We start from the raw sequence: 22,404 nt of genomic DNA, 5'->3' as shown, positions 1-22,404 counted from the left end.
ATCTGATACAACAAACAGACTGACAGATGACCCGAGTGCTGCATGTGTTGCCCTCAAAGTATGAGCCAAGTTTTGACCAATCATCAGCATGCATACAACAGCAAAGATTACAATTGTGCAAAAGCACACCAAATGCAAACTTCTACCTTTCAATAAAGAGCTGTTTGTATCATTAAACAAACAAACAAACAAAACCAAAATCAGCACCTGGGTTTCCTTTTCTGGTCTGCCTCTCCTCTCCCAGTGCAGCAGAGACAGTCCCTGGCAGAGTCACAGCAAAACACAGCCAGCCTGGGAGATGCTTTCCAGAGCCAGGCCCAAGAATCTGGATTTTTTGTAGAGGTCAATAGACAGCCATTGAAGGCAGTGTTGAGGTTGAGAACAGTGGTTTAGGGCCTCACTGTGAGAGGTGGGGGTGACCAGTGGGAATAGGAGGCAGGAGGAACTGGAAGCCCTTACATCACCTAGTGCAGTGCTTTCTAGTAGGGGCAGTTAGTCGTGTCTCCCTAGGGGCATATGGGGATGTTGGGGGATATTTTTGATTGCTGTGACTTGTGTGTGTGGCTGGAGCTACTGGCATCTGTGAGCAGAGCCCAGGGCTGCAGGTACACACCCCATAGGGCACAGCAGCCCCACAACAAGGAACTATCCAGCCCTTAACGTCAAGTCAGACAAAGCTAAGAAACACGTTCCGAGCAGGAAGCAGCGAGGTAGGGTTGGGAAGAGCTCTTCTGAGGGAAGCTGTGTTGGATGTGTAGACCTGGGGACTGCAGGCGTGGGCAGGACTGAAGCCAAGCACCCAGGAGAAGGTCCCCAGGTGGAGAGAAGTAGTGTGATGAGGAGGCAACCAGGGTGCCAACCAGGTCCTCCTGGCCATCTGTTGACTTGAATAGTAGATGAATTTGAGTCACTCAACTGCCCAGTGTTTGAGAATCTGGGTGGAAACTCTTCATTATGAACCTGGGATCCCTCAGACCCTTTCCTGGCACCTCATAGTTTTCTCCTCCTGAAGCTAAAACTCAACTTCCTTTGTGCAGAAAGAGCCCAGTATTTGGCTCCTGCTTCTCTCCAGCCCCAATGTCCACCGCACCCTCACATTCCCCAATCACCCAGCACCCAGGATCCAGCATATGCTGTACTTCCTGAGCCACCCTCTCTGCCCTTCCTGGCCAGGCCTACTTCTACTCTTCTCTCAGGATGCACCCACTTTCAAAGCCCATGGACAACTTCTCTGATCCTTGCAACTTGGATGCCATCTCTCTGTGCTCCTCCAATACCCAGACAAACACTACCCAGAGGTTATACTTCAGTGGCTGCTTATTCTCTTGTTTCTGCATCTTGTCCCTCGAAGGGCCCTTAAGGCCCACAACTTAGTCTTTCATCTCTACGTCCTCACAGTGAGCTGAGAAGTGCTTGCTGAACAAATGAATGAACAAATTCATGGAGAGATGAAGGTACAGAGTTTGGGAAGCAATAAACAGAGGGGATTGTTAAAGCCAGAAATATAGATAAAATCTGAGAAAGAATTATAGAGAAAAGAACAGTGATCTGAGAACTATGGAGAACACTCACCATGCGAGCATGAGGAGGAAGAGGCAGCTAAGAAATCAGACAAGAGGGACAGGGTTGAAGGTAAATGGAGACGCTGTGGAATCTCAAGAACCCAGAGGGACGTCATGCGATGGATGTGCTGGGCCACGTGCTTCAGAGGCCAGGACAGGCTGTGACTTTGTCAGTGACTTTGAAAAGAGCAGGTCAGTCTTCAGAAGGGAAAACATGGTCCTGCAAAACTGAGGGTGTGCTCTGTTGAGGAATCAAGTAAGGTTAAGGAAATCTGTTTTGTGAAGGGGCCACAATGGTCCTGTGGACTTGGGGTAAGCAAGAGAGACAGAGGTAGAGCCGGGGGCCTGGAGCAAGAGTTGGGGAGTGGTTGGGCAATAAGCAGAGGTGACTGAAGATGAATCAATACACAAGACGAAGGAAGGTGCCAAGCAGAGACGGGGTGGCTGATGGGTTTTCCAAATCTTATATAAGTGCCTGGAAGCCCGGAAGGGAAGTGTCAGCTGAGAGAATCACCAAGCAGGCATTTTTGTCTCCAGTAGCAGGCTTTTCTCCCTTTGCACGTCATATTTGCAAGGTAGCTGTGTCTCCCACCCTGCCTGACCTGGCACAGATTTACACCAGCAAATGGTGAGCCTGACCACCAATGGAAGACTCACTCGGCTCCTGCTAGCTTTATGGTCAGTTTGCTATGGGAAAATGATGCGTGTTATGCTCCCCTTCTCAGGGATTCCATGTACGTATTTGGAAACTCAGTGGAGTAAACATGCTAGCAGTGCGTGTGTGTGTGTGTGTGTGTGTGTGTGTGTGTGTGTCTCCTTCTCCTGTTCCACTGCCGATCTGTTGGGGACCAGGTGGGGCCGGGGATGTAGCTCAGTGGCACTGCACCTGCCTCGCAAGCGCAAGGTCCTGAGTTGGATCCCCGGTACCAAAAAATAAAAAATAAAAGAATTGGACACCAGGGAAGAGCAGGTAACCAAGGATAATCTGGCCACCTCCCTCTTCTGTGGCACATGGCACTGTGTCCTCTGCCAGTGACTTTACCTGTGCCTTTGCTTCTTCTCCTTTGAGCTTGACACAGGGGCTCAGCCTTAGGTTTGGGATCTCCTGGTTGTTCTGCTTTTGAGACTCCAGGCACTTCTGCCTCTGCCGGATGTTGCCCTTCTGGATGGAGGAATCCTGTGGGACACTGGAGGGAAGCCACGAGGAGAGATCTGAAAACGCTAGCCGCTGGAGAGGTTGGGGGTGTGTTTTGAGAATGGCCAGGACCACCTCCCCCTGGCTATCACAAAGACTGGCGCCGCTCAGAGCCGGGGACGATGCCACCAGGAGTGACACAGGCCAGGAACACTCAGGAGCTGCAGCCAGAGGGCCAGCATCTGCAAGCCCACACTCTCAGGCCAAAACCCAGGCTACCAACCCCAGCAGCTGAGCAATACCACCACTGGCTGCTCTCAGTCCCTCATGCTACTGATTTGAAAGAATTCCCCTTCCAGCTTCAGGGTTAAGGGGAGCCAAGTGGTCTTCTTGGTCTTCCATGGACATAAAACCCTTCATCCAGCTGTGTCCCCATCCCACCCCACCCCCAAGCCAGCGAGGCCTCTCTCAGGGACAAGCCGAGGCTCCAGCAGGCAGGGGTACCTGAGCTCTGGGTAGACATTCTCCAGGTACCACTTAAAGCTCTGGCACTGCAGATTCCTCCTCAGGTTCAGCCTGCTCTCAATGCTGGGGGTGACAAAGACAAATCAGCCATCAGAGGTAGAACCACAACAGCGGCCCAGGCTGCGGAGCTCAAGGCGAGACAGGTACCCACGCACTGTGCCCACGGGGCTCCAAAGGAAGCTGGGGAAATGAACAAAGCAGAGATTTCTATAGCTCCAGACAGAGCTATAGAAACACCTAGCAATATCTCATGATGGTATGGTAATGACACTGAGGACTTGTGCTTTTAATTGAAAATGGAATTTGGGGATGTTTTTACTTTTCATTAAAAACAAAGCTGCAAGAACATTCAGCGTGTTAATAACTCACTGCCAGAGCTCTGGGTCTACTTACAATCTCTCTGGATTCTGCAGGTGAAATACCACTGCCCATTGGCACGGCCTCAGAGAATTCTCTTCCTTGGCTGGCGCTGGGGTGTCTGGTCATGTATTTATTCTCAGATAGTCACTGAGCGCCTACTGTGTGTCAGGCATTGTACTCCATGGAGGTGCCATGGAAAGCTTTGGACAATGAAACAAGTGTCAGAGTCCCGTGTGGCACAGGGTGGGCTTAGGGGGCTTTGGGGACACCTCAGAGGCCCCTCCTTGCCTGTCGGTCTACAGCGGTTAAAGTAGTAATGTGATGCTGGTATCTAGAAGGAACAGTGGATACCACAGACCAGTGATCATGAACCTTTTAGAGCTTTCAATGATACAAAGAGTATACTGTGGCACGAATGTCATAGGTTCACCACCACTGCCATAGATAAACCAGAAAGCAGTTGAGGTAGGGGCCCTGCTATGGGTGGGGAGCAAGAAAAGAGACCAGCACATGTGAAGGAGGTGCAGGGCCTAACAACAGATGTGCATGTGAATGACAGGAGAGAGGAGGGAAGTGGGGGGGATGGGAGCAGGGACAGTGCACTAAGGGGCATGCGAGGCACCACTGAAGTGTCTGGACTTCACCTTCAGGGCACTGGGATGAGACTCATGGGCTCCAAAAGGGATACGGTGTGCTGCTGTCTGTGCTTTGAAAGCATCTGTCAGTTTGGGGATGGGCCTGACGGAACAGAGCTGGGGACAGGAAGGACAGAAAAGCTATGAAAGCCCAAGTGCCAATCATGCCTCCATTAGGGAAGTGGGGGAGGGACAGGATCAGTCACTTCTCTCATTCTGCACTGCCTGGAGCAACCTAAGCTCCATTCATACCTTGTCTTCCCTGGGAGGCCAACACAACCAGCCCTGCCTCCTGTCCAGCCTCCCCTCCTTCCTCTCTTGGCCTCAGCTCAGAGACTGCACCAGAATTTATATCGGAGCACACACCACACCTCCTCAGCAGAATCAGCTCCTCCGGGACAGGACAGGCAGGTTTTTAGTGCAGTCCACGCGGGGTATTCAGCAAGGGTCCGGGTGCTCAGTGTGTGAATGACACAGCATTGATGGAGTAGAGGCAGGGAAGGGACAGGGGTGACAGCCAGATTTCTGACTTGCCCAGCAGGGTGCAGAACAGACTGTTCATGGAGATGGGGAGACTATGGAAGGAGGAGCAGATGCAGGTAAGTTGAGGACTCATGGTCTGGGAGACATCTTGGTGGAGGTGTCCTGCTGATACTTGGATATAAGAGCCTGGCACTCAGAGAAGTTCTGGTTAGAAACAGAGCCGTGAGTGGGGTAGCGCAGAGGTTGCAGTCAGTGCCAGCTGTGATGTACAGTAAGAAGAGGAAAGCCAGCATATGAGGGGTGGCAAGAAGAAATCAAGCCTACAAATGGGGCTGAAAGATGGAGCCTAGCAGCAGAAGAAAAGCAGAGACTGCAGAGCTCTAGAGCCTGGTGGCTGAGGAGGCACCGTGGTGGGGTGAGGAAGTACGTGGGGCAGCCTAGGAGAATAGGGGATGCAGCAGTCCAGGCTCAGCCAGGAGGGAGCAGCTGCAGGAGATGGGGTGACAGGAAGACAGACCTCTGCTTCATGCAACTGGGCCCTGAACTGGCTGAAAATGACAGGGGTGTGGGTGATGAGCAATTGCTGCACTGAAGGAGGGCTTTTAGTTTGTTTTCTTTCCTCCTCCCAAAAGTGTAAATGTGGGCAGAAATGACGTAGGACAGGACCGATGAGAGTGGAGGCACCTGGAGACAAGTCCCAGCTGCACAGTGGAACCATGGCTGTGGTGGGAAGGGGTCTTTTACAAACTCCACAGCCTGAGAAGCCCAGGCATGAGGGGTTTTGAAGCTCCTCAAAAAGTTCTACTTATAGACCTGTTTGGGAATGTTCCCTCAGAACCCTGCCCCATGAATTGGGGCCCTCAGTCCAGCGCTGTGTCACCTGGGGGCTTATTAGAAATGCAGACCTCTAGAATCAGAGTCTGCATCTTAACACGACCCTTGAGAGATCTGTGAGCACATTAACATTAGAGAGGCCCTGCACTAGGATGCAGGAGATGAATCCCGACAGTGGGAACTGGATAGATGTTGATTTATGAATGAGGGCAGGCATGAATGGAACATTCGGAGTGCAGGTGGAGGAGGGCTGGCCTGCCACTGCAGGAAGCACACCTGTCCCCTGAGACAAAAGAGGCTCAGAAGGATGATGCAGATGCGGTGAAGCTAATGGGTTGGTTTGTCTTGGGAAATGGATGTCGATTTCATCTGTAAAACAGGTGTCATTTGCTGAGAGGGAAAGGAGGGGGCTGACTCGGGGGTGGGGGGAAAGAAAAAGGTTTGGAAGGGAATGCTGGCCAGGAGAGGCCTGGCTGACTGACGGCCGGGGAGTATGGCCAGTTCTGGTCAGCAGCCTATGCACAGGGGAGGGAGGAAGGGTACACAGTCAGGATTATCCAGGGTTGAGGAAATGTTGCAGGGGGCTAAGGAGGGGATTGCTAAATGGACAATAGGACAGACATTCTGAGGACAAGATCTTCTAAGTTCTGTCTTTCAGTCCAATTATATATATATAATATATATATATAGTGACCCTAATAGTGCATTTTTTCATTTGTTTTATTAGATAGTATAACAGGATATATAAAAATGACAATTGTATCAAATTTATTCAATACAAGAACCGACTGGTTGAAATCACACCTGCCCAAGAGATGCTGAGATAGTACGCAAACAAACTCACTGCCTGAGTGATACTTAGGGTAAACTGTTAAGTAGTTCAACAAGCTGAGAAGCAGACAAAGAAATAGGTCGGGGGTCATGGCCAGTGGACCAGAAGTTCTGATGAGGTCAAGAACCAGTGCTTGGGAGAAGAAGAGGTAGAGAACTGGAGGCCCAGCATAGACTGCATATGACTTCACAGGTTCAAGTCATTTTGGCGAGTCCTGATGTAATCCTTCTGTACAGCAACGAGCCTGACTTAGGAAGTTTAAAACCCATCTGTCCAACAGCCTTCATGTGTCTAGTGAGAGGCAGTAGAAGGACAAAAAGCCATTGGTTGTCCCTCAGAAAAACAAATGACAGCAAAAGAAGGCTATTTTTCTCTATTCCAATTAGCTCCAAATTGGGGAATGAAAGGTCATACAGTTTTGCAATGAGGCAGGTGGTCTGAGGCTCCATTTTCTTACAGCGGTGTGATCCAGTTCAAATATTTTCACTTGCTCAAGCCTCGGTTTCCTTATCTGTCAAACAGGGTCACTAGGGCCATGTCTCAGATCTGAGTGCAGATTAATGAGACACCTCATGAAATGCTACTTAGCCCTTAAACATACTTTTTTCTCTTCTCCCATAAAGCTTGGACATTGCCGGAGGGGACATGTACATGCATATTGCTCCTCCAAGGAAGGAAGGGAGCTTAGGCTTGGGGAACTCAGAAGTGAAAGGAACTCTGACCTGGAGGGGCCAGTCTCACATCTTTTCTGCAGAGAGCTAGAAATACTGGTAAACTGTGCAAGGCCCAGCTCAGCTCCCCCTAAAGAGACAGGAGCCCAAGAGGCAGAGGGTCCCTGCACAACCAGGACAGGGCATAGCACTAAGAAATATGAAAGAAGAGCAGCAGTAACTCTAGGCCTCAGGGAGCTTGGAGGCTGAGGGAAATCAGCGAGGCTGGGAGATCAGCTAAGAGCCCAGGCCCTTCTTGTCTCTCTGCTCTCCTTAACTGCATGACACTTACTTTCCAAAAGGCCTCTCCAGGGCAAAAGGCCGGGCAGCATAGTAGTATTGCTTGTATTCATCCATCCACACTTCAGCTGTCCTCTTGGTGTTCCTGGGAGACAAGGAGTGTCAGGAAGGGGATGTCTGGGAGGACCACTGATGTACCCAGGTGACACACACACAGGCAAAACTGGCAGTAGCTCCTCAGGTGGGTGCCATTAACATTAGTGTTCCGAGGGTGCTGAGCCCAGCCAAGCATCCCCTCCAGAAGCATCTTTACCCCAACCAAGACACAGGATTTTAGTAGTAGTGACAAACCTTTCTCTAAAAGGTATCGATCAGAAATTGAATTTCTGTGTCTCTCAGAGAGATAGAGAAGATCCAGGAGAAGCGGGTACAACCGTTTGCCGCCAATAACCCAGAAAACAAAGGCAGGGCTTGTGTTGACCCTGCTGCTCCTGGGCAGCCCAGCCTGTGCTCTTTGGGATTTTGCTCCTTGATTCTCCTCTTTGTCACAGGGGCCATGCTGAGGCCCTGTCTCTCCAGGGGAAGTCAGCTCCTATGCAAGCCAAGCGAGGGGCTTGGTGAAGGTATAAGGAATCAATAATCCAGCCATTTCCGTTAGTCCTTCAGACATTTGCCAGCATTCTAGTGTTTTTATCAGATACTTGCTATATCTGACTCCAAAGGTTATAGAAAGGGGGTCAGGAGATATAGAGAGACAGACAGAAAGGCACTGAGGATGTCACTCAGCAACAAGGGGTGCAGGCATTCCTGGAAAAGCTCCAGAGTCAAGAGAAAAAGAGATCCACAAACAATCAGGTGGCAGTGGCCTGGCAACCCCAGCCCCTGTGGAGACCATGTATGTAAACTTAGGGTCTAACTTTTCAGTTAGGTAGAGGAGGCCATGCTCCTTCACATTCCAGCTCTATTTTGGAGCACAGGCAAGCATCTTTGAAGCAGGCACCTGAAATAACAGTTACGCACAGGCAGACGCATTCTGGTTAGCAACGTCTTGCTGGCCCCTTCCACTGGCCCAACCATCAGGAAACTGGAAGCTGCTTCGCATATCTGTGCTACATTCCCTAACTGCTGAATGGCCCACCAGTGGCATGCGGGATGCCCAAGGCCAGGGTGCACCCCAACCCCAGCCCCAGCTTCCCAGCTGGTCCCTTTGCGGGTGGGTACAGGGCTCTTACACCATTTACTATGACTGATGTCCCCAGCTTGCCTTTGCATTTGAAAGACAGCCCTTTGTTTCCCTGATGCTCCCTGGCTGGCTGATCTTCCTCACTATCCCACCCTTGCACACCACTATTTTTTTTTTTTTTTTAACAGAAAGTATTGTTCATTTTCCCATTCTCAAACTCATGCCCCCTCTTAGGGGAGTGTGTCAGGCTGTGATACATAACTGTTCATGGGTGTGAAAAAGAAGGAAGAAAACTACCAAAGGAATATGTAGCTCCCTTTTCCCAAATGGACCAAAACATAGGAGAAAAGGAAAGGGGGATTAGATGGATGCGAAGGGACAAGAGGATCCAGGAAAGGGAGAAAAGCCAGAGGAAAAGATGGGTAAAAGGGGGTATATATCTATAGATATTCATAGGCTGTATCTACCTGTCTATATCTACAGGCTCCTCTTCGGAGAGGAGACTAAAAGAGGAGAAATGAAGGGAAGGAGAAGGTATATGGAGGGAGAGGAGGGCCAGGCAAGGGAGCACCATCAGACTGCTGAGTTCTGGCATCTTACGGAGTAGACATACCGTCCCCAGGCAGGAGAGGAGAATGTCAGGGAGAGAAACCAGGCTCTCAGGACGAGCTTAGCCTGGACTCTTCTGGTTCACACGGGAGGCCCTGGAGTAGACACTTAGAGGTATGCTTTAAGCGGTCTCATTCCTACATCTTCCCACAGATCTTCCCCTAGTGGCCCAGCCTGAAGGTGGGAACAGTAGATCTTCTAGAAAGCAGGGTAAAAAATAACTGCCCATCCCATACCCTACACAACCACAAATACTGGAGCCCAAGCCCTGTATGATGGCCCTGCCAGCGACCTGACATCCAGAGGCCATGCAGGTGACCTTGCCAAGCCTCAAGCATGCATCAGAAAAGCCTTGGCCCTAACACTGGATTCCTGGGCAGAGTCCAGAGAGCAGCCCTGCAGCTGCTGCCCTCACACGCTGAGCCCTGGATGCGCACACTTACTTTATGTACGTGTTGGCATTTCCATCAGGGAAAACATACGGGTGCTTCTTCCGGAAGACGTGTCCCACGCGGCTGCAGGGGACAATCTCCAGGCTGCCTCCACACATCCACACGCGGAAGGAGATTTCTGTAAGACAGCCATGCCACGCATGGGCTTTGAGGCACTGGGTGGCAGGCACACCAGCCCAAGGGCACTATGGGTAGGGAAGAACAGACTGCGTGCTCCTCTGGCTGGGAGCACATCTGCAAAAATGGACAACGGTGCTCACACTTCTGAGGTAGAATGAGGTAACACAGGACTAGTGGCTGGCACGCTGGCATACACTCAGCGTCCAGCATGACTGGGCAGAAGGTTTTACAGAGGTGTTTTCCCTGAAAAGGGGGAGTCTTGGGAGCAATAAGAGTTGCTTTGGAACATGCAGACAGTTTCGGTGTGGAAGATAAACAGAGTCACTTCTTATGACTACAGGTGGTTATCACCAAGACCCAGGAGAAAGGAGTTCCACTGAAGACCAAGGGAGATTTTTCCAAGTCAGACCAGATGTCTGTCATGAGAAGACTTGGGACAGGCTAGAACATTATCACAAGGGTTTAGCCACGAGCTCTAAGCCTCCAGAAGGCACCTGGACGGGGTGTCCAGGAACACTCCTTCCACACATTGGACAAGAGCATCCTGAGCAGCCCATGAGGAGGGGGTCCGGGCAGTAACCAAGAATGGAGAGCACCTGCAGAAAATGCAGAAAGCTGCAAAGCTCTCTCTGGGGGTGATCCCCGGAGAGAGGTGGTGCATGTACACCCATTTCCTCCTGGTTGGTTGCTGCTGTGGGGACCTCAGAGAGACGGGTGGGGCAGAGTTAACAGACCAGCTGTGCTTCGTGTACTCCCCTCCTGCCCCAGGGATTGTGCAGAAGCAGGCAGCAAGCAGGGCTTCTGTCCGAGCAGGAAGCAGTGGCATACTGAAGGGGCACGGAAGCATTTCATCACTCCACTGTTTAGAACTGCCAGTGTATGGTGATATTTTTTTTAAATGCAGAACAACTGTTAGACAGTTGTATTATTGCTTTAAAATTCTCTACAGATAATGTATCCCTTACTGACTGCACTCAGGGACGGCTGCCCCCTGCATCCCTCTGGGAAGCAGGCCAGGAGCCCAGAAGCAGGGAATAAAATGCAGGTATCCCAGGGCCTTCCCACCACATGCCTGCCCTGTTCCCTCCAGCAAACTTGGGCCCAAGTCCTGGCCTCCTCAGGCTTCCTCAGCACTGGACTTCTGTCATCTGCTATCTCTCTCACTTCCTTCTCTTTGCCCCTCTTCACTCCAAATCTCCAAGCAGGGCGCCAGCCTTGAGTCTTCCTTCTGACCCTCACCTGCTCCCACTCACACGTCCTCAGCCGCTCTGTCCTCTCCTGCCTCTTCCCATGTCTCCTTGCAAAGGCCACTGAGTTGCAGGCAGGCAGTTCCTTGCCCTCAAGCCTACACCATCACCTTCTCTGCACCCGTCCCTTTGCCTGCTGCCTGGGCGCTCTCCTGAACAAGCTAAAGCTCCTTCCCAGGAACACAGAGGGAAAAGAAAGAAGAACTTGGCTTTGGGCTCAGCAGCCCAGAATTTGCAGAAACCTACTAGCTGTATCCCTGGGAAACCTGCTTCAGCAGGCAGAGGCTTGATTTAAGAGATCATGAAAACACTCCTCAGGGCTGCCGCCATCAAATGAAACAGAGCTCTGAGGGCAGTTGTGTAAACTCTAAGTGTGACTGGAAGCTCAGTGGCAGGACGTACGAGATGCTCTTCTGAAGCCAGTTTCTTTAAAGCTTGGACACTGATCTGCATTGCCTACCTTCTTATACTGTTTACAACTGCCTCCTATTTTCCATCTCCTGCTGCACTGCAGGACATACTTGAACTTCCTGGACTTAACAGCTGAGAATATGACTCTCCATAAAGGTCCAGGATTCAAGGTGGGTTAGCACTCGGCTGGGCCTTAGTCTTGTGCCTACAGCCTGGTGTTTACATGAGTCACTGTGCAAGAAGTGGCTCAGCCGAAGGCCTGACACCCACCTCTCCACCCACAGCGAGTGAGTATCCTGAGGGACTTCCGCACATGGATGACTCAGGCTCAGGAAGTCTTCCTTCACTTGTGTGTGATCTAATCCACTCCTCTGCAGGGACTCCAAACACACTCTGCCCCACTTCCTGAAAAGGAAACTCCTCTAATCCCCCAAACCAGAGATGAGAGCCTCGCTCACTAGATATAACCTGTGTATTTTGTGCCAGCTTTCCTCTAAAGATATGCACGTGCTTTAGCTACCATATCTTCCTCTCCATGTATTCAAATGAGACATATGTCCCACATCATTTGCATAGCAAATCCTTCCAATCCAGGCTTCAACCTACTCTCCCAAACCCGGCAAGCTGGTGCTCTCTCTGAGTTGCCTTTGTCCAGCATTTTGCTTCTCTCTGAATCCACTGATGCTCTCCCCTCTGCCACAGTTCTGGCACGGGGCCCCGTGCTGTCATCTGGCTCTGGCTCTTTTCCATCTTTCTCTGCTCTCCTGCCCTTCCTCCCCTTCCCCTTGAGGCTTTGTCTTTGAATGACTTTCTGACTCTGCTTCCTCACCTGATCCCAGGGTTTCACTCCATGCTGAGGACTCCCCTCAGCTCCCCTCAATTCCTCAGCTCTACTCCAGGTCACAGTCCCACTTCCAAGGGCCAACTGACAGTGAGCTAGTGGGAAGTGAAGCCCGTCTCCTCAACTCCAAAATTCAGACTCTTGCCTCAACACCACCTGCCCCAACTAGAACATCGGCAACTGGCCAATGCAACTGTGGATGCAAAAATATGACTTAAAGGAGCTCACAACTACCACAAGTGACAAACGCATAACTTGCATTTCTACCTTATCAACTCACCCAATACTTCGAAATGGCTGTCTTAGTTCTTCAGGCCAGCTGCTCCACCCAGCGGAGCCTGCGTCCCAGAGGAGTTAAATTCCTCTACTCTGAAGTGCAGAGAGTCATAATTAAACTTTCAGGAAGCACTCAGCCTGACATGGATTGCTGTGCTGCCACTGGAGCCAGGAGGCACTGTGGGGGACGCAGCCTGAAGTTTTCCGATTACTGCAATTATTTATCGGCAGTACAGTGTGGAAGTTTTTAAGCCCAGAATATATGGCTGTCTTGGCCTTATCTGTGCCCCTGACTTCAGGACAAGGATGTGCATCCTTCCAGGCTGGCAAGCTAGAGCTGCTGGTTGGCAGAGTTCTGCTGAAGCTTTAGGAAAAGTCTGTTGATCCCTGCTCTTCCTGCAGGGAGGCCGGGACAAGCGCCTTAAGAACAGTGTGGACAGGGGTGTGAGCTACAGCTGGAGCCCTGCTCTCCAGATCTGCACTCCCGAAGCGTCATCATTTCATCAGTGAAGGAAGAGGGAGCAAGGGGCTTTGAGAGGGGAGTCTGGAGGTAGTTCTTGCTCCGCCAGCGCCCACATCACCTCGCTGGCCAGGCACGCCACACAAACCCAAACACACTCGGCATTCCAGGCACTCCACCTCACCGGGGCCACGGTGATGCTCTTACTTTCTTTGAACTTCAGATTAATATTCAGGAGTAAATTGCCCCCTGCTGCCCATTCCCATCTCCTTCTTCCATCTCCTCATCCACCCATCAGCCCTCCTAGGGGCCTCCCACCTCGCCTGAACAAACACCTACCTCGGGAGCCCATGAATGGCTGGCAGTAATTCAGGGGGAAGCAGCTCACTGCCTCCCCAGGAAGCACACCATGGCTATTCGTGTGCCCTTGTTCACTGGGCTGGCCTAGGTTCTAAATTGGCTTTGTAGCCTGGTTTTTAACCAAGGCAAAGGGCACCATTCCACATGGAGACGGCTCCATGGAGTCTGCTTTACATGGAGCCTCACACAATATCTACATATGCATTATCTCTACCCAGTACTGTTACCCATTCTACCACTGCCCAAGTTTAAGCCTATTGATGACAAAGGGATTGGGGAGGATGGAGGTGGCAAAAAGTGACAGATTTGCCTACTGGAATCGCAAAGTGTACACATGGGTATGTGCAATGGTAACTTTTAAGTTCTCAGGGCTTACTGTGCCAGGAAATCGCCTCTGTGCTATGGCTAGAATGTGTCCCCCAAAGTGCGTGTGTTGGAAATTGGATCCCCAAGGCAACACTGTTGAGAAGTAGGTCCTTTTAAGAGGTGCTTAGGTCCCAAGGGCTCTGCCCCCATGTATGGGTTGTCAGTATCGCAGGAGCGGGTTAGCTATCCCTGCAGTGGGTTCCTAATAAAGAGCAAGTTCACAATTCCCTCAGCCCCCTTATGTCCACTGTCTCAGCCTTCCACCTTCTGCCATAGGACAATCAGTAAGAAGTACCTGCCAGATGTGAGTTCCTTGACTTTGGACTTCACAGCCTCCAGAAGTATAAGAAGGGAATCTCTGCCCTTTGTATCTTAGTCTGGCATTCCCTTACAGTAGCACAAAATTGGCTGAGATATTCTGCTATTATCCTTTAATGAATGCAGGAACTTGTCTAGAGATAATCTTACTGGTCCACAAAAGACAGCCTTGAACCTGTGAATAAAACTGCATTTCATCCACATCTGTGGCAATCAAGGCTGCATCCAGAACCCTATTTCTGGACAATTACTAACCACAGGCACGCCACGGGCACCACTGACTATATGGCTGACTGCAAATGTCCAAGTGGCACTTGCATCTCCCAGGCTCCTCTGTGATGAAACTCGATTAGACCTGGGGAGATTTGGGAGCAGCAGTGAGGGTGGCCGAGGGATGGCACCTGGGCATGGGTCCAGCAGAGTAGCTCAGACAGGAGCAGAGCATCGGGCAGCTTTTTCATACTCTGCATCCGAGGGAAAGGTGATATTTTCTCCAACTTGGTGTTCTTCCTAGATGAGGCCATTTCCCTAATCTTGAGCCACAGAGCACAGAAAGTGTGAGGCTGAAAGTAGCAGGAATGACCTGTCCTGGCAGGTCAGACATAACTGTCCTTTACCCGACATTGTTCCCATCCGGTTGGCAAGGGAAGACAGCTGGCCCCGCCAGAGCAGAGGCACCTGCCCTGCCTCACTGACTCACACAGCCCTGCAACATGGGATGGGATTGTTTTCCTAAACTGTCTGAACTGCCTGAACTGCCGCAAACTTAGTGGGGTTGCTTGAGTCCTCTGCTCAGCATCTCACAAGGTGAGATCAACGTGTCTGTCAGTGGGACCGTGCTCCTTTCTGGAAGCTCAATTTGTTGGCAGAACCGAGTTCTTGGTCAGCAGGACTGAGGGGCCCTTTTCTTTGCTGGCCCTTCTCTGCTACTTAGGCGTTCCCACCTCCATCTTCAGACCTGCATGACCGGTCAGGTCCTTCTCGAGCTTCAAATCTGACTGTTCCACTTCTCTGCTGCCTCCAGCCTGTGCAAGCTCTACTTTTAAGGACTAGACCCATGTGCATAAAGTTCTAACTTCCAGTCATCAGTTGGTGTCATATCACCGGAATCCCTTTTGCCATGTAAGGTGACATCTTGACAGGTGCTAGGGGTCAGGCTGTGGATATCTTTGGGGGTCATTCTCTCTACCAGAGATCACTGTCTCCACTTTATGACGTGGAAACAGGCTCGGTGAGGTGCAGTAACTTCCCCAGATGAGGAAATTAGTGGTTACTACGGGATTCAAACTTAGTCCTGTCTGATTCCACAGCCCACGGACTCCTTGTAACACGCACACACCCCAAGCTTAGAATAGCCTGGCGTCCCAGACAATATTCTGAGGATGGTGGGTGGTAGTGAGTCCTTTCTGGGATCCACCTCATCTCCTTCTTCTCAGCATTGTTTTGTGTGCCTGCTGTGCTTTAGTAACCTCTTATTCTAAATTCAGGAATCCCATATTCTCCCTACTTATGTGTGGCAAGGTCTCCTTTATTGGAAATACATCCCCCTACATACTTCTTACTGGGCAACAGATTCCTCTTAGCTCTAAAGACCAAAAGCTAAAAGTAAGATGCAGCTCAAAGTAAGTAGATATATTACATGTATCCTGTGTTATGTAAATTGGAGTTTAAGCACCCAATTTTAATGCAAATCAACTGAAAAAAAAAAGCCTAAAAGCCACATTTCCCTCATGCCTGCTGCTCATATCCTAAACTGTGGATATAATTATCAAAACTATTCAGCTCTTCTTAGAGACACTTTGTGGGAATGACGGCACCAGAGTCAAAGTGTGAATGTGCCCTGGGAGTTCAGCCAAGACACAGCAGGGCTTTCCCGTGGCCACTACAGCCAGTCCATCAGCAGCTGCTTCTCACCGATAAAAAGCAAGATGGGGTGGGGCAGGGGCAGCCTGCCATGGAGCCTGGGGCCACAGCTGCCTTGACCAATAAGCTCACATATTCCTGTGCTATAAAAGTAAGTCAACCCAACACACAAGCACATCCAGAACAAACAGAAACTATTTCTTGGAAAGGAAAGCTGCTTCTGCCTGCTGTTACTATTCTCATATTTAAAGGGAACACTTAAACATGGCTCCATTTAATGCCATAAAGCCTATTTTAAATGGTGCCTCATATATTATACACTCAGCCCTCCATATCTATGGGTTCCTTATCCACAGGTCCAACCAACCATGGCTTATTATTTTACTGAAAATATTTTAAAAGCTGCATCTGTACTGAATATGTACAGACTTTTTCTGTCTTTTTCCCCTAAACTATACAGTATAACACCTATTTGCACAGCATTTCCATTGTATTAAGTATGTAGGTAATTGAGAAATTAAAGCATATAGAAGGTTGTATAGAGGTTATATGCTAACACTGTGTCATTTTATATGAGGGACATGATCCACAGACTGGTATGCGATGTGGTCCTAGAACCAATTTCCCACAGACACCAGCGCCTTCCTCCTCTGAATTCTTTTCCCTTTCAGTCTCTACTTTTTCCACATACATCTAATGAGCAGTTTCTACTGTTCTGTGCTCCGAGAATATGAAGCTGGATGAATGCTCTTATCTTTAAGTAGCTCCAGGTTTAGCAAGGGGCAGGGCAGGGTGACAGACACAGGTGAAGAGAATCTGGTGTTGAGCACAGAGTGAGGGAAGGGATGGGCAGAAGCGAGGGCAAGGAAGGTATCGTAGTTCTAGAGAGGACCTCCCCAGTGCTGCCTTCTGCAGGGGAATCTGCATTTGGCAGAGAGTGAGGAGGCACAGTCTGAGAAGTACAGGAGGTCTTCTCATTGCCTGTGGATTTAAGGTTGGAGGAAGGGGCAGGTGATGGTCTGAAGAAGCAGGCAAGGCCATAAGGCCTAAGCCTCAGGACAGGAAGGAGCCACTGTGGACTTAGCTTGGGAGGCTTGCATTCCAGGAGGAGCACTTTGGCAAGAGTGTGGGAAGACAGATTTGACAGGCAGAGCAGAGGTGGAGAGCCACTGAGGAACGGAGAGGTGGGCAGGGTGAGAAAGCTGCGAAGGATGCTAAGGGAAGTGAATCTTTAGGGCTTGGCAGGTGAGGGCTCTCCTGCCGTGCCCTGGAGCCAGGATTCCTTTCCTCTGACAGGCGGCTTCCTGCAGTGTCGGTAGCATCTCTCCTCCTCTGTTGCAGCTTCACTCACATTCCCCGTCCAAATCCCTCGTCAACACACAGACCCACTTTCAAATGCCCACCTCCACACACTCAGGTGCCACGTTACCCCCGCCTGCAGCTGTTACCCTGTCCACACGGTATGCACCCTTGGAAAAGCACTACCTTTTCTGGCATTTAGAATGCTAAAAAAAAAAAAATCCAGAAATGGCTTTCAAAATGCTGTTAGGTGACTACAACATAATGGAATGTTGGGGTGCGAGCAGTAAAGTGTTTCCTGTGATGGCTGTCAGCAGCGCTTTTTTTGTGGTTTAAAAACTTTCATGATGGATTATAAAATGTCTCTCCCACATCTCCCTGGGACACTTTTCCAACTTCTCTATTCAAATCAGCTCCTGTTAATGCCAAACGACTCTGAGGCTGGCTAGATGCGATCGCTTCTTGATTTGAGCAGATGTGTGTTAACACTGGTATAAAGGCATAATGTGTGTTAACACTGGTATAAAGGTATAATGTGTGTTAACACTGATATAAAGGTATAATAACACTGGTTAACACTGGTATAATACCACTGGTTAACACTGGTATAATACTGGTATACTGGACCAGAATGTGCAATTATTGGATGCTGCCTGCCTCCGAATGTCACCGCCATGTGGAAGGTGGATCGTACTCACCTTGTGTAGAACAAGAGGGCAGATTGAACCCCAGCAGACAAGCTGGAGGAAGCTAGCTTCAACTTAGGAAATTTCCTAACAACTCCACCAAAAAGTTCTCAACACAGAATGCTCAACTGCGAAACAGAAACGCATCACTATGCACAGCACTGGAGCAGACTGGTTGACTGGTGTCTATCAGGAGTGCTGCAGGGAGGACTCGAGCCAGTGAGGAGGAAGGCTGGCACTCATCACTAGCAAAGGGCATGGTGAGCATCGGATGTACAATCAGCTCTGCCTTAAGAGAAATCTCTGTCCCACTGAGCATGCCAAGGGTCTCTCTGGCACCAGTTTTCCAGGGCTGGTGCAGGCAGCCTCATGTCATACTGGCCTTGAAGTCCACACCCACACACCAAGGGCATCATCACATTCTAGGAGGCCAGCAGGGATGGAGTCCCAGGAGGGGTTGGCCAGGGGGTGCTGGGGTTTTCTGTTTAATTTACTCCACTTCAGTCCTGTCCTCATCTGGCAAGAGGTTGGCTCTTCTGATGGATTTCTCTACACTGCCCAGTTTGGGAGAACAGATGCTATGGCTTAGGCCAGAAGCCATAAATTCCTGGGAAATAATTCTTAGTGACTGAAGAAGAAAGACATAAAACACGTGAGGGCAGGGATAGGAGACAACAGTGGCAGTGGACAACACTGGGGATTATTTCTAAGTGCCAGGATGAACCCTATGGATCACTCTCTTGGCCCACATCCTGCTCCCAGAGCCCACATCGACTGTTCCCCATGGCTGAGAGAAAGGGCCCTGGCACAGGAGGACTCTCCCTCTTACTCCACTGTCATTTGTTCGACTCTTACTGGGCACCTCCTGTGCAGCAGGCAGCACGTACACTAAGGGCTGGAGACTGCCACAAACAAAAGCACCACGGCTCTCTCCTCATGCATCCCTTAGGTCTTACCTGCTGGAAGGAAACTCAAACCGATCATCCAGCCCACGTAGTAGCAGGGCTTTCATGTTACTTCCCTCACTCGGTTTCACAACAATCTCAAGGAGGAGGCCTCTAGCTCTTTATTCCAAAGTTAAACCTTTTTTTCTTTTTCTTCTGTAGTACTGGGGATTGAACCGAGAGCCTTTGCACTAAGCTATATCCCTAACTTGGTTTTATTCTGAAACACGGTTTTGCTGAGTTACTAATTTGTTTAGGCTGGACTCAAACTCACAATCCTCCTGCCTCTACTTCCCACAGAACTGAGATTACGGAGAATTGTAGGCACACTCCCACGCCTGGCTTGAAGTGACACTTTCAATACATGGGGAAATGAGGGGCGCTCAGTGTCACTAGCTAGATGGATGTGGCTTTCTGGCTGCTGCTTTTCCTGCAGCTGCAAACCTCAGCTCTACACCAGCAAGCCCTGACCTAGCCATCTGTGTGGACAGTTCAGAGCCGAGTGACCACCCTCTTTCACTCCCCTCTTCCTCTCTGCCTAAATGATAAGGGCAAGATCTCTCCAGGGTTTCTGTGGCAACAACCCAGACCCTCCCCTTTAGTCTAGTGCTGTGTACTACAATCAGAGCAGCCAAGGGATGTTAGTAGATGCTAAGGAATGCCACTGTCCTTCCTGCTTCTCATTCTCTTGCTCGCCATCTCCTTCCAATTCCAAATCCCCAAGTTCAAGCTGGCACTTGGCCCCTTGGACTTGGTGCTCTTCCTTGATCTTCCCCTTCTAGCTTTTGCATCTCATCTTTTCCCCAAGTGGGCCTGGCTGTGTTTCTGCCTGGGTCTTCAGCATCCTCCGGGTCCCATGAAGAAATGCTTTTATTGCTGTTACCTTCTCACAGCACTGCTCTGACACTGTACCCAGCCTTCCCCACAGGAGTGGCTCATTCACTGCCATCCAGGTATATGTGACTCTGTCCAGCTGCCAGCTGAGCGCAAGGACACAGTGATCCCTGTCCCGGCCCTCAGGACATATAGAATGGAATAGGCAAGGATACATGGAATGAGGACTCACCGAAGTTCTCCCCACCCCAGATATCCATGTCCATGTCGTATTTCCCCAGGTAGTCGAACCAAGCTTTGTCAATCACAAAGAGCCCTCCAGCGATGATTGGAGTCCTAGGCATTTGGAAGGAAAGGTGGGGGGAGTCAGCTATGGGAGGAAGAAATGCCCAAAGTCACCTGCCCTGGGAGTCCAGAACTCAATGGCATTTTCCCCCCAATCTCTGTTCCTCTTCAGAAGGGCCAACATATATTCCAGTTACCTAAAACAAGGTTTTGTCCTCTGCTTGTAAATCTCCTAGCTTTGTAGACAGGCAACATTACTATCAGCAGCCTTTCTGTGATCCCCCACCAACTTGTTCCCCAGGCCTGCCCAAGGGGTGCTCCACAATTTGGAGCAAGGACAGTGTGGGTCATGAAGAGGCAGACAAGGGCCAGCTGGGGGAGCTCCTGTCAGCAGCACATCCGTTTCCTGAAACCAGGCTCACTCTCTTGTTTTCCACCTTTATCCCTCTGATATGGGTTGAATTGCGTCTTTCCCAAAAAACGATATGTTAGAGTTCTAGCTCCCAGTACTTTAGGATGTGACCTTATTTGCTGATCAAGTTAAAATAGGACCATTAGAGTCAGACCTAATCCAATACGATTGGGGTCTTTAGAAAAAAGGGAAGTGTCGCTGCTGGCAGGTATAAAATGATGCTATGGAAACACAGAGAGAAGATGGCCATCTGCGAGCTGAAGAGAAAGGCGTGGAATGCCCTCCCTCAGAAGGCACAACCCCTGCCGACACTTCAGTCTTAGACTTCTGACCTCAACAACAGTGAGACGGGCCTTGAGCTATCTAAGCCACGCAGTCTGAAGTACTTGTTACCGCAGCCATTGCAAACTCACGCTCTCATCTTCATTCTCTTCTTGGGGTGGGGTGGGGGCATCCCTAACCTCCCCTGGCTCTTGATTACTGAGACAGATGCCAGAGAAACTGGAAAGAAAGGAAGGTAGAGAAGAGTAGCAGAATCCAAACAAATAATCTCAAGTGCAAGGCCACGTGTCTGTAAAATCAAGGGCTGGGGGAGGTTGCGGGCACTCGGGACTCAGGTCTGCCTTTCCTACAACAGCCTACTGCTCCCGAGCATTGGCCTAACTCTGGGAAACACTCCTCTCTGATGAGCAGAGACATTGCACAAGAAGAGAAGCTGCCCTGAAACCCCTCTACTAGAACAGGGACAGCAAAACCCAGGCAGCTGTGGCATCACCTTAGCCCTTGACTTGGGCCACTCCTGTAGGGTCTCCAGACAGGTAATGCTTTCCTCATGTCATACCTGCTTCATGCACTGCCTCTGAGGACCTGATGTGCACTGCGTGATGCTCAGCCTGGTAAGAAGTGTCTCCCTTCCTTTAGAAATAAAGCCCCCTGTCCAGAGTGCCATCTGGCTCCAATCTCCCTCTTGGCATCAAAGGCTGGAGGAGGGATGGGACACCCATAGGTATGTGAGACACAGTCCCGGCCTATAGTAGAGGTCTGAGTTCCTACCCACCTGTTTGGAACATAGTCATTCAATTCTTCATAGCTCCTTTGGTCCAAAGTTTGACTTAAGTCAATCCAATGAATATGATTAAATAATTACTATGTGGCAGGTACTGGAGACACAAATAAATGCCCTTGAATAATTCTGGGAAGTCTTAAGCCACTGAACGGAGAAATCCCAACCCTGGGGCCTTCTCTGTAGCTCTTCATGTACTTTTTATCTTCCTGCTCCCTTACCCAAGGCAGGCTCATTTTAGCTTGAAGCCTGGGACATGTTTGCCATTCAGTCTTAGATAGGACCTTGATGTTGAGGGCAGTCTCCCAGAGGGACCACTATGCTTCACTCTACGCCAAGCCCTCAGATGAGCCCCGAGCCCAGGCAGACAGCTTGCCAGCATGTGCTCTAGGTCCCAATGGAGCCAGAAAGAGACCCTGTGGATGAAGACAGTCACTCACAGCATGATGCTAGAACCTCAGAGTTCATATGCCACCATGTTCTCACACAGACTGGAGCAGATGTGTTGATTACACATAGCAGTGGTGATGCCTTGATATCAGCCTCCACTTACAGGCTTGCAGCCTTCCTGGGATGAATCCCAACAGTCAAGACATGGGGTCCTTGAACCTAAGTAATGATCTTATCTCTCCAGTATTAGCAGGAAATACATGCCATCGTGGCCTGTGTGAGGGCGCTCACTGCAGGGTACCCTCCTCAGCAAAGGTATCCTCCTGCTCCTATTTTCCTAGATAAAAAGCACCATGAAGATGGAAACCTCCTAAAATAAGAGAAGTCGAGTTGGCTGCTGCAGGATTCTCTTTGTCTCTGCGCAGTCCTTGCAGCACCTCATGTGGACCTGTCCCTCTATTATGGGGCAGTGGGAAGAACCAGTGGTATTAGCCTTCCCCAGCCCACCTGTGCCAACCCTTCCCACTCACCTGATGGGCTCCGTGGGGTCCAGGCGCCGAGCCTTCTGCTCTGGAGAGAGCTGCTCCCACCGGAAGTGGAGGCTCCAGTCAAACCCTGTAGAACACGGCATCAACCCACTCCATTTGGTTTCTCAAGGCACCTGCAAAG

At 50.2% G+C, this 22,404-nt stretch overlaps 1 protein-coding gene across 1 annotated transcript in view; it reads right to left on the bottom strand.

The window, feature by feature from the left end:
* Positions 1–22,404, bottom strand: part of Galnt14 (polypeptide N-acetylgalactosaminyltransferase 14) — a 211,110-nt gene that overhangs the window by 11,308 nt on the left and 177,398 nt on the right. The window contains exons 8-13 of the mRNA XM_004839254.3: positions 22,266–22,350; positions 19,818–19,921; positions 9,552–9,678; positions 7,369–7,461; positions 3,202–3,285; positions 2,605–2,749 (exon numbers count right to left, since the gene is read on the bottom strand). Of these exons, the coding sequence (XP_004839311.1) occupies positions 2,605–2,749; positions 3,202–3,285; positions 7,369–7,461; positions 9,552–9,678; positions 19,818–19,921; positions 22,266–22,350 (638 nt within the window). The remainder of the gene's footprint in view (positions 1–2,604; positions 2,750–3,201; positions 3,286–7,368; positions 7,462–9,551; positions 9,679–19,817; positions 19,922–22,265; positions 22,351–22,404) is intronic.

Source organism: Heterocephalus glaber, unplaced genomic scaffold (assembly GCF_053883595.1).
Source record: "Heterocephalus glaber isolate CG9 unplaced genomic scaffold, H.glaber_assembly_v1.0 deba00001457, whole genome shotgun sequence".
In the NCBI taxonomy this organism is placed as follows: domain Eukaryota; kingdom Metazoa; phylum Chordata; class Mammalia; order Rodentia; family Bathyergidae; genus Heterocephalus; species Heterocephalus glaber.
The sequence above is the reverse complement of the archived record's forward strand: the minus strand, read 5'-3'. Positions and strand labels throughout refer to the sequence as shown.